This window comes from Mastomys coucha, unplaced genomic scaffold (genome assembly GCF_008632895.1).
Source record: "Mastomys coucha isolate ucsf_1 unplaced genomic scaffold, UCSF_Mcou_1 pScaffold9, whole genome shotgun sequence".
NCBI classification, from domain to species: domain Eukaryota; kingdom Metazoa; phylum Chordata; class Mammalia; order Rodentia; family Muridae; genus Mastomys; species Mastomys coucha.
The window spans coordinates 43,212,760-43,224,826 of NW_022196915.1; the positions used below are offsets into that span (position 1 = coordinate 43,212,760).

The window sequence follows — 12,067 nt, forward strand, 5'->3', positions numbered from 1 at the left end:
CAGAAATCCACCTGCCTCTGCCTCCCAAGTGCTGGGATTAAAGGCATGCGCCACCACCGCCCGGCTTTCACAGTGACATTTTCATACCTGTATATAAGTATATAATGAATTGCAAGTTCTTTGTTTTATCTGAAATAAGGTCTCACTGCATGACTGAGCTGGCCTTGAATTTATGAAGATCTGTCCCTACCACCCTAGTGCTAGGATTATAGATTTACACTATCAAGTAAATGTATATTCAAACATTTTAAATAATAGATTATTAAAAGAAAATGGAGGGGGCTGGCAAGATGGCTCAGCGAGTAAGAGCACTGACTGCTCTCCCGAAGCTCCTGAGTTCAGATCCCAGCAACCACATGGTGGCTCACAACCAACTGTAATGAGATCTGATGCCCTCTTCTGATGTGTCTGAAGACAACTACAGTGAATTATGCCAGAGCGAGCGGGACCCAAGCGATCGGGACCGGCAGAGGCCCTGAGTTCAATTCCTACCAGCCACACACATGATGGCTCACTGCCATCTGTATAGCTACAGTATACTCATACACATAAAAAAATAAATAAATCTTTTTTAAAAAAAAAAGAAAATGGAGAAACAAGTATTGGGTTTTGAGTTTCATTTCATAGGGCTTAGCATGTCTGAAGGATAATCTTGATGGAGAGAGGGAGCAGTGGGAGAAACATTGAATAATCAGGAGCTGTGTGCTCAGGCATGTCTATAATATTTTGGTTTGTAAATATTACAGTATCAACTCTTTACCTTTTATTTTTGGTTTTGTATTCATTATTAGGAGAAAGAGAAAAAAAGTGAACCCAAAGAAAAATACCAGAAAAGGTATGACTTGGACAAAGAAGAAAAAGCCAGAAAAGAGCCAAAGGGCTTAAAATGTAAGTATAAAAGTTAAAATAGTTCCATGTTCATTGCCATTGTTAAAGAAATTATTGATTTTATGTGTGCATATATATACCTGATTTGTTCTAAAGGTTCAGTGTCTCTTTTCTGAAATATTTGGAACCAAAAATGTTTCTGATTCCCCTTCCTGGTTGAATGAAATTTATATGTACATATAATGATGAGATTAATTAGGAATGGGCCCAAGTTTAAATCCAAATTTTGTTTTATATGTACATTATATGCAGTCTTTATTTATTTATTTATTTATTTATTTATTTGGTTTTTCAAGGCAGGGTTTCTCTGTGTAGCCCTGGCTGTCCTGGAACTCACCCTGTAGACCAGGCTGGCCTCGAACTCAGAAATCCACCTGCCTCTGCCTCCCAAGTGCTGAGATCAAAGGTGTGTGCCACCACTGCCCGGCTTATTTGCAATCTTTATATAATATTATATGTATTTAGTGTTCTAATGTTTTTGTGTCTTGTTAAATAACATTAAGAGCAAAATTTTCTACTTACAGCTTCATACTGGCTAAAGTTTAATTTTGGGGCATTTCAGAGTTCTCTTGTATTTTTGGTGCATATGTGTAGTATATGCAGATGTGTGTGTGCATTTGTACAGTGCACTCAGAAGGCCGGAGGAGGACATGGGATTCACTGCTCTGTTCCACTGCATCTAAAGGTGTGCTGGCAGTTAGCAAGCCCAAGCAGTCTATTTGTACACACCCCACATAGTTCTAGAGTTTCAGGTACTTAACATGTCCATCTTTTTGTATTTGGGGGATTTGAACTCAGGTCTCATGATTGCACAAGCCTTCTTACACATTTTACCATTTCTCCAGCTTTCCTGACTTCAGGTATTTTGTTGTTTTGATTTTTCAAGGCTGGCCTCAAACTCCCAGAGCTCCACCTGCCTACCTTTGCATCTGGGATTAAAGAGGTGCACTTCCATACTTGGCCAGCTATGCACATTTTTTAATACTTCTTTTTCTCACCATGTTAGAGGTGGAATTCAGGGTCTTGTTCATGCTAAGTGAATGCTTAGCTGCATCTTCAGTTGTAAAAGTAGATTTTATTTTAGGTCTAGACTCAGACATGGCAGTAGTAATGCCTATCTCAGTGACTCATACATAAAGTTCTATAAGAACTACATCTATTTGAACAGTACAAAAAGCACTTACTACATTTCAGAGATTTGTTGGAGATTCAAAATACTATCAAATTAATATCTGGGCAAGATGTTCAGTGTGAGCACTGCTGATTTTGAATCTACTGTGATGGTGACAAAGGACTACTGAAAGGGAATCTCAGTGATTCTTGTCATACCTTACCTTTAAAAAGAAACACTAGAGCCTGTGCAGAAGTTGTTTCTGGTGCTGAATAGGGAGAAGAGCATGCACCTGATAAAGCTACAAAATTCTACCAGATTTTAACTATGACCAGAATATAAGAAAAACTAGATATATAGATTAATGATAGCATGTGTGCTTACCATCCAAGGTCCTACCTAGGTTCTGTCTTGAGCACCAAAAAGCTGGAGTGAGGAAGTAGGAAAATATGTAGAGTATTAGAGAATTTAGAAGAACTTTTGTAAGTGCTGGTTACATAAGTTTTTACTAGCAGGGATATTGGAAACCAGTACTCCATATACATGAAATAAATAGTAGCTCCATTGAAGAAAAACATGCACTTGTAATTGACCTACAGGATGAGGAATCTGGTCTGGTAGAGTGTGTCCAGCAGACACGGGGAAATCAATTGCCCCATCCCCCAAAAATGAAGGAAGGAAAAGTTACTCAAGTAGATTTGAATACTTCTTTGTCACAGCTTTCTGGTTACTGAGCAGCCAAAAAGACTAGTAAAAATGACTGTGACTTTGATAGTAAATCTTAAATTGATTCATAACTAAGGTAAGTACTATTAAAACCATACTTATTCAATGAGTACAGGTTTTCTTTTGTAACATATATTTGCAACTTATAGTTAACCATTGACTTTAATTTTTTACACTAGCATTTAAGGAAATCAGAAATGCATTTGATTTATTTAAAAACACAACAGAAGAAAAAAATGATGTTCTTGAGAATAATTCAAAAAAAGAAGAAATATCAGTGGATTATAAAATTACAAATGATAATAAAACCAAGGACAAGTGTTTACTTAAAGAAAAAACAAATACTCGAGATGAGACTGACACTTGGGCATTCATTGCTGCAGAAGGGGATCAGGAAGTTTCAGACAGTGTATGCCAAACAGATGAGACGGCTGGTAAGTTTGCTTGGCATTGTTCACATAGAGTGAATTGGGAATGCCCCATATTATCTACTTTTCTCTCAGAAGATAATAAAGATTTTATTTAAGTCTGCTGAGTAACTTTTAATATTGAAGACTCAAGTGACATTTAATCACTTCGACATCTTGGTGCTCTAAGTTCTTATAATACACTTATAAAGATTTCTGTTTTCCAGCTTAACTTTTTGTTTTTGTTTTTTTTTCAAGACAAGGCTTTCTCTGTAGCCTTGTCTGTCCTGGAACTCACTCTATAGAATAGGATAGCCTCCGTCTCATAGAGATCCACCTGCCTCTGCATCTTGAGTGCTGGGATTAGTGCTGCTCAGTTCAATCTTTTTTTTTCTTTTAAAGATTTTTTTTTATTTATGTGTATGAGTACACTGGAGCTGTACAGATGGCTGTGAGCTATCATGTGTGTGGCTGCTGGGAATTGAATTTAGGACATTGGCCAGCCCTGCTCACTCCGGCCTGCTCGCTCCATCATAATTCACTGTAGCTGTCTTCAGACTCACCAGAAGAGGGTGTCAGATCTCATTACGGGTGGTTGTGAGCCACCATGTGGTTGCTGGGATCCGAACTCAGGATGTTCGGAAGAGCAGTCAGTGCTCTTACCTGCTGAGCCATCTCGCCAGCCCTCAGTTCAATCTTTTATATTGAGCTTTCATTCCAAAATGATCATATAAAAACTGTATGGTAAGTGACACCAGCCCCCAGTAGGTAGTGGCAAGAGGACTGAGACTTCAAGGTCATCCTTAGCCACATAGGGAGTTCAGGGTCCTATTAACTCTGCACCCTAAGTGTTGGGACAGTAGATGTGTACCGTCACTCCCTGCTATGTATTTTTAACTTTACAGAAAATAGGAGATATGAGACTGAAGACAGAGTTTCTCTGTGTAGCCCTGGCTGTCCTGGAATTCACTCTGTAGACCAGGCTGGCCTCGAACTTAGAATCCTCCTGTCTCTGCCTCTCACGTGCTGGGATTAAAGGCATGTGCCACCACTGCCCGACTGGGAACATTTTAAGAAGGGAAGGATCTTGTGTAGAATACAAAATACAAAAGCTATGGGAAGAAGGAATTTAAAGGTGTACCCGTATATAAGTACAAATGAAATAGCTTGATCTTATATGAAATTATTTAATCTGTGAATCTCAAGAAATAGTTTAAAATATTTTTCTATAAATACATATTTTTTTTATTTTGTTAAGGCAGGGTCTCAACTACATAGCCCTAGTTGGTCTGGATATACTTTGTAGATGAGAAAAGACCTCCAGCTTACAGAAATCCTCCTGTCTCTGCCTCCCAAGTTGATTTATTTGTAAGAGTGTTATACATCTCTCTCCCCTTCCCTCTCCTCTCTTTCTCTCCCTCCCTCCCCCTCTCTCTCTTCTCATATGTTTGTGTGTGTGCATGTGTGTACATTGAATGCCTGATGCTCAAGGAGGTCAGAAGAGGCCATTGATTCTCCTGGAACTAGAGTTACTGATGGTAGTGAGCCACCATGTGGGAGCTGAAAACTGAACCCTGATCCTATACCCCTTGTAAGAGCAGCAAGTACTCTTTTAGTCATTGAACCATCTCTCCAGTCCCATATTGAGATTTTTAAAAATAATTCAGAATATATAACACATTGGATGTTTTTAAAAAAAAACCAAAAACCAAAAAACCCTCATCTCCAGCTCCAGTTTTGCATAATAGACTTTTGTGAAAGGATTGTTTTTGTCTTAAGTTGGGTCTTGTATAACCCAGGCTTCCTTCATATTCCTAAGCCTACCACAGCCTTCCAATTGTATCACCATTCCTATAACTTCCAAGCAGCATGTAATACTTAAAAGATTGCTAAAAATATTTTAAGACATAAGATATGTATGGAAAAAAGTGATTGTAAAACATTTTTTGGAAGTAGCTAAACATTTGATGCCTAGCTTATGTGAAGACCTTGGTTTGATACTCAGCACTGTAAAAACCCTAGTTAAAATCTTTGATTGCTATTTTTATTAATAGAAAAATGTTTTACATATTTGTCATTTGCTTCAAACTCATCATAGCCTGCATCCAGTTAGAATAAAACCACATAGCATTGGTTAGAGATCTAGCTCAATGATATAGTGCAGAGCCCTAGTTTCCTCCTTCAAGATTGTAAAAACAAAATAATTTCCCATAGAATTTACAAATACTAACTCTAAGATTTATGTGAAGATTTCAGAAGCTAAATCCAATTATGTCAGTAGTAATCAAAGTCTACTATAAAACTGTAGCAGTTTGGTTGGAGAGATGGCTGCCTCTGCAGAGGAGCCAGGTCCGGTATCCACTTGGCTTCTCATAATCATCAATAACTCCACTTCCATGGGTTCTTAGACCTGGCCTCCAAGGGTAATGCCTTCATTTGACATAGACATACATGAAGCAAAACACACATACATACTTTTTTTTTTTTTTAAGAAACCTGTATTTACTTGGCATTAGGAAGATTATCTTATTGCATTATATTATTATTATTATTATTATTATTATTATTATTATTATTATTATAATTAGTAGAACAGTCTTCTGTCAGACCCATGCATAGCTGTGTGATGGAGAAAAGTGGTACATGTAACAGACTTAAGTTGTTAGAACAAGCAAGCTCTTGGTTACTATTTCAGGATAATAGATTATCCACACACAAAACTCCATGCATGGAAAACAAATCCTTAATAGAATAGGGAGATTTAGGTGCTAGTAGTCATGAAACTGAGGTTTCTGACCTTGGCATAGGGAAAGATTGTAAATATGTGAAACACCATGCACACACAATCATATACCACTGCACATGTATGCAAGCCAGGGGCGCATACACTTCTAGGAGTGGTGTTTCTCTTTCCACTGTGGGGTTGGGGACAGAACTCAGGAGGCCAGGCTTTCCAAGCAAAGTGCCTTACCCACTGAGCCATCTCACTCCTTCAGAAGATTTGTTTTAAAGTATTTTACATATATATGAGTGTTTTGTCTTGTATCTCTGCATTATGTGTGTGACTAGAGTTCCTGGCAGCTACAAGTTGCCATGTAGGTGCTGGGACTTGAACCCTGATTCTCTGAAGAAGAGCCAGTGCTTTTAACTGATGAGCCATTTCTATAGTTCCACTTGACTTTTTAATACAAAAGTAAAAAAGATGTCAACACAATGACTCAGCAAGTAAAATTGCTTGTTACCAGGCTGATGACCTGAGTTGGTTCCGAGGTTGCCTGCTGCCTTCCACATTGTGCTTTGCTATATGTGTTCATCACTCACCCCCTCCATCCCAAAAAGTGTGAAAATGAAAACAGTTACAAGAGTTATGTTTGAGTCTACTAAAGTCATCACAGCTGTCATTTAATATGGTGGAAACTCAGAAACAGGCAAAACTTCAGTTTTAAGGGTAGATTGTCACCAACTAATTTTACAGAGGATGTGATTTAACCAGATGTAGATAACACCATAGAGGGCAGCCAGGGATGGTCACAAGCATGCTGTAACATTTGGACTCAGTGTGCATTTGTTTAGTATATACCTCAGTTTTTCCTTTTTTATTAAAAGTAGAGAAAGTGAAATCTATCATTAGGTCTAGAGGTAGCATTGAACATGGGGTAGAAATGAACAGTGTTGGGATAAACTGAGCCACAGTGGAAGCCAAGCTCTCCTAACTATAGTAAGTGTTAAGCTCTGCTAAGCTGGACCTTCGTCTATCCTGTTCTGGTTTCTCTGTGCAGTGACTGACATTCCTTCCTTTGTGGCCAAGGTCAAGAATAAGGGATTCCATTGTGAACTGAGATCTGGCTATGTACTAAGATTAGACCTCTCTCTCACTTTGTGCTATGCTTGATAATTCTCAGAGCTACTTTAAGCATGTCCTAGCTGGGGCTTATTCTTTTACAGGTTAGTGTGTGTCAGCTAAAATAATTGTATGAATACGTTATAAAGATTAGCTTCATAACTATTAGCTGCTTTGATTATAACCACTGCTTTTTTTTCATAATCACATGACCTGCTCAGAGCTACACAGCTGTGATACAGAACTAGGATGTGCAGCACCAAAGCTGTGTTACTTCTGTGATGACATGCTCTTGGGATTAGCAATGAAAAGAGTCAGTTTAATCTAGAAGACTTCAGAAAAAAATTACTTAATTTGTACAGTTTTTCCAGATTTCCTTTCTTTTGGTGGGTTATCTTCCTAACATGCATGTAGTTTAGAAATTGATTTTTAAGAAACAAATTCTATTCTTGCCGTCAAGTATTTCTGGTGGGGTTTTTTTGTTTGTTTAATTGTTGTTTGTTTTAGTTTTCTTTTGCCTTGCTATGTTATTCTGACTTGCTTGGAACTCATTGTGTAGGCTAGGTTAGCCTCAAATCTGAGACAAGTCCCCCTTTGCTAGGTGTTTGTTGTTGTTGGGATTCTAGGTATAAGCCACAATCCCTGCTCTGGTTTCATTTTGTTTTATTAAAGTGACATGTAGACTATTTAGACTACCCTAACTGAGTGAACAGATCAATACGTGTTGCAGCTGTGATACAAAAAGAAAATATGCATTGTGGTGTTCAGGGGCTTGAGGGCCATTAGCTGTAGGAGTAGAATGTCAGTAGACATGAGATGGAGCTTTGTTGGAGTATTTGGCTTCTATCAGTAAGGGAAGCATCATAAACAAAGGTTTGTATTTGCGTACAGCCTAGTTTACACAAAATGACTTAGTGTAAGTGGTTATAAGCAATGTGTATCTAAAAAGAATAAGACAGAAAGACTTACTAGAATCTTGGGACATAGCTCAAGTTGGTAGAGTGCTTGTATAGCATGCTCAGAGTCCTGAGTTCCAGTTCCCTGTACCATATAACTGAATATGGAGGCACATATGTGAAATTCCAGCACTTAGGAGATGGAGCAGGAAGGGCCTAAGGTCAAAGTCATCCTTCCATAAAACACTGCTCCCACCCAGATTTATATTTTACAACTATAGCTTAATGTATAGATATTTATCATTTGCCCAAGAAATTTTAAATTTTAGCAGTGAAAGAAAAAATTTACATACTGACCTGTGTTAAAAGTATACTTACCAATCTGGAGATTTCTTTAAAAAAAAAAAAAACAAGAACTGAAGTAGACATGTTATTCCCAAAGAACTTTATATCTTACTACAGAGATATTTGCACTTCTTTGTTCATCACCTCTCAGCTCATAACAGCTAGGAAATGGAATCAACCTGGATATCCACTAGCTGATGAAGGGATATGAAAATGTGATACATGGACACAACAAAATGCTATTAGGGTGTAAAGGAAAATGAAATTTTCATGTAAATAAACTAAAAAATATACTAGATAAAGTCACACAGACACGTTCTTTCATAAGTTCTAGCTTCAGGTCTTATGGGAATTTATCACAGGATACATGCAGAAGCCAGGGGAATAGAAACAGGCCCTTTGTTGGGGGCTGTATTTAGGGAGGTTAGTAGAGTATAGGTGAAGTGAAAGAGAAAGTGGAAAAATTGAAGGCAAGACAGTTAAAGCAGATAGCTGAGGAACCAGGGGAAGGCTCAGAGGAGCTATTTGGGAGTTTGTGGCTCTGCAGTTCAAGTAGAAAATACAAGAGGGCATAGTCCAGTATGTGTGATATGAAAGAGCAGGGTGGGAAGTACTGTGAGCTAAGGTTTAAGCTGAGATGGGGGATGAGGGAGAAGGGGTTGGGGTGGGTTAGCCAAAACAAGGAATGTGACTCCACTAGTTTGTAAGCTGATTTAAAAAAAAAAAAAAAAAATTGAAGCTAGACAATGGTACACACACCTTTACTCCCAGAACTTGGGAAACAGAGGTAGGCAGATCTCTTGAGTTTGAGGCACAAGTTCCAGGATAGCCAAGGCTACACAAAGAAACGCTGACTCACCCTTCCCCTGCTCCACTAAATAAAATTTAAATGTAGTATACATAAAAGTTTGTTTAAAATGCGACAAGTTTAGTAATCTTATGGTTTTGTGAGGGTTTTGTTTGTTTTTTATAATACTCCATAAGAGTGCATGTTAATGATGCCTTTGTGTGTTCCAGATGGCAGGCAACCAATTTTGAGTTTGGGTATGGACTTGCAGTTGGAGTGGATGAAATTAGAAGACTTTCAAAAGCATCTTGATGGGGAAGATGAGCCCTTTATCACAACAAATAAGATTCCAAGTAGTAAGTGATTTGCAGATTATTTTATAAATTCACAAATCTGGATTTATAAAATCTAATGTAACTTTTCATTATAGATTTGTTGAGGGATGCTGTAAAAAATGGAGATTATATTGCTGTGAAGGTTGCACTGAACTCAAATGAAGAATATAACTTGGATCAAGAGGTACTGTGTTTTTTGGAGAAAAAAACATTTCACAAAGAAGCAGGGAAACTAGTTGTGACACAGTATGGTAGTTCAGTCATTTTCCTAGAAAAGTAAAACATGTTTACATCGTTTTAAGTGTGCATTGTAGTTCTTAAAATTCCAGCCCTCAAAAATGACTGGTTTAGTATTATATACTTTTCTGTTGCTGTAATAAAATGCTCTGACCAGAAGCAACTTGAAGGAAGAGTTTATTTGGGCAAACAGTGCTAGTGGGATAAGAGCCCATCATGGCAGGGAGTCTTGGCAGCAACACGTATGATGTCAGAAGCTGGAAGCTGAGACTCATGTTCTCAAACACAAAGGACAAAGCAGAGGCAGTAAACTGGAAGCAGAGCAAGACTGTCTCAAAGCTTATCCCCAGTGGCATAATCGTTCCAGCAAGGCTGGACCTATAAATCTTCTTAGACAATGCCACTAACTGGAAATACTTGAGTATATGGGAGACATTTCTCACTCAAACCTTGTCTGGGGATTTATCCTATGTTGCAGTGATAAGTAGTATAAAAAAGAACTTCTGTTTTTATGTGGCTTTTTTTTTTGGCTTTTCGAGACAGGGTTTCTCTGTGTAGCCCTGGCTGTCCTGGAACTCATTCTGTAGACCAGGCTGGCCTCGAACTCAGAAATCTACCTGCCTCTGCCTCCCAAATGCTAGGTTTAAAGGCGTGTGCCACCACCGCCTGGCTTGGCTATTTTTTTTTAATTTATTTTAATTTTTATTTTATGTGTATTGGTGTTTTGCCTGGATGTATGTCTGTATGAGAGTTTCAAATTTTGGAGTTAAAGACAGTTGTAAGCTGCCATGTGGTTGCTGGGAATTGAACTCAGGTCCTCTGGAAGAGCAGCCAGTGCTCTTAACCACTGAGCTATCTCTGCAGACCAATGTATATTTTGATCATAGCTCATATATAGCAATTGCTCAGCTTTTTGTTGTCACTCAGGATTTTTCATACCAATGTGTGTGAGGATTTTGTTTTTGTTTTTACATGGGAGTGTATTAGAGTCCTTTTTTTCTCCAGTTTTTAGGTGAGACAATGAATTTTTGGGAGAAATTTTTCTTTTGAAATAGAGTCTCATTGTATAACCCAGGCTAGCCTTGAATTATCGGTGATTTTATTACCTAAATTTCTCAATTAGACCTGGCTCTAGTAATTTTTACACTTACATAGGTATATCTCTTGATGTATTTTATGACTTTCAAGTGTCTCATCTTTAGACTAGATGGTTGGTTTTGGTTTTTTTTTCTTGTTTTGCTTTAATGATATGTTTATAATGAAAAAATCTTATTTTAATCTTTATTTGTTGGTTGGGGAAGTATATGTGTAAGTTGCCTTAGGCAACTTAAAGAATTGGGTTTTTTTCTGAGCCAGACTCCTCATCTAAAGAAGTTCTTACTCTGATCATTTTAAATAGTGCCTTAGATTTGCCATTCATTCCAAGAAAACTTGATATAGAATGTGTTATACAGACTTTCTTTACTTAATGTTTGAAAGATTTATTTACATATGCATTTTATGTACATGGGTGTTTTATCTGCATGCATGTCTAGAAGAGAGCACCAGATCCCATGGGACTACAGTTATAGATGGTTGTGGATTGCCATGTGGGTGTTGAGAATTGACCTTAAGACCTCTTAAAGCAGATGGTACATTTATCTGCTGAACCATCTCTCCAGCCCCTTTAGTTTTTTTATTTTCAGATATTTAATTTTAATGTGTATGAGTGTCTGCCTAAGTGTATGTATATGCACCATGTGCATGCTAGAGCCTACAGAGATCAGAAGAGGAGTTAGATCCTACACAATTGGAGTTATAGCTGTGAACTGTCATCTGAGTGCTGGAAATTGAACTGCGTCCTCTATAAGAGCAAGTGCTCTGAACCACTGAGCCACCTCCACCCTACCCCAGCCCAGGTTAGCCTAAAATTCAGTGTTTATGTAGGTCATATTGGACACAAACTTGCAGAAATCCTTCTGCCCCTGCCTTCCAAGTACATGAGCCATCATACTTGCTTGCTTATACATGGACATTGTAAAATTTAATAGTAATACTTATTTTTTTATAATAGGATCTCACTATGTATTCCTCACAGGCCTGGAATTCAGAAAGGGCCACTTGCCTCTGCCTTGAGTGTTGGCATTCACTGACAGCAACCTTTATATTTTTAAAATTCTAGGAACTAGTTTAGTTGAAGTTGATGAGAAACCTTGTTTCAAAAACAATAAAGTGTAGTGAGGCTGAAGTGATGGCTCAGTGGTTAATGGTAGAGCACTGGAGTTCAATCCCTAGCACACAGGGCTCACAATAGCCTGTAAACTACCATTCCAGGGGATTGGATATCTTCTGGACTTACATGCCCATACCCCTACAGAGATACAGACATAATACATAATGAAAAATAATAAAAGTGAATCTCAAGAAGTAGTGTAGTGAACATTTTTAGCCTCTATATGCATGTCCACCCATGAACACATAAACACAAAATCCTAGCTTTTTTTTTTTTTTTTTT

General features: G+C 37.9%; 1 protein-coding gene across 2 annotated transcripts in view; it reads left to right on the plus strand.

Moving 5' to 3' along the window:
• The window catches only part of Mphosph8 (M-phase phosphoprotein 8), a 29,034-nt gene that overhangs the window by 9,360 nt on the left and 7,607 nt on the right, over positions 1-12,067 (plus strand). For both annotated transcript variants that reach the window (XM_031362293.1, XM_031362294.1), the window contains exons 4-7: positions 792-888; positions 2,905-3,159; positions 9,232-9,357; positions 9,432-9,520. In XM_031362293.1, coding sequence (XP_031218153.1) covers positions 792-888; positions 2,905-3,159; positions 9,232-9,357; positions 9,432-9,520 — 567 coding nt within the window. The remainder of the gene's footprint in view (positions 1-791; positions 889-2,904; positions 3,160-9,231; positions 9,358-9,431; positions 9,521-12,067) is intronic.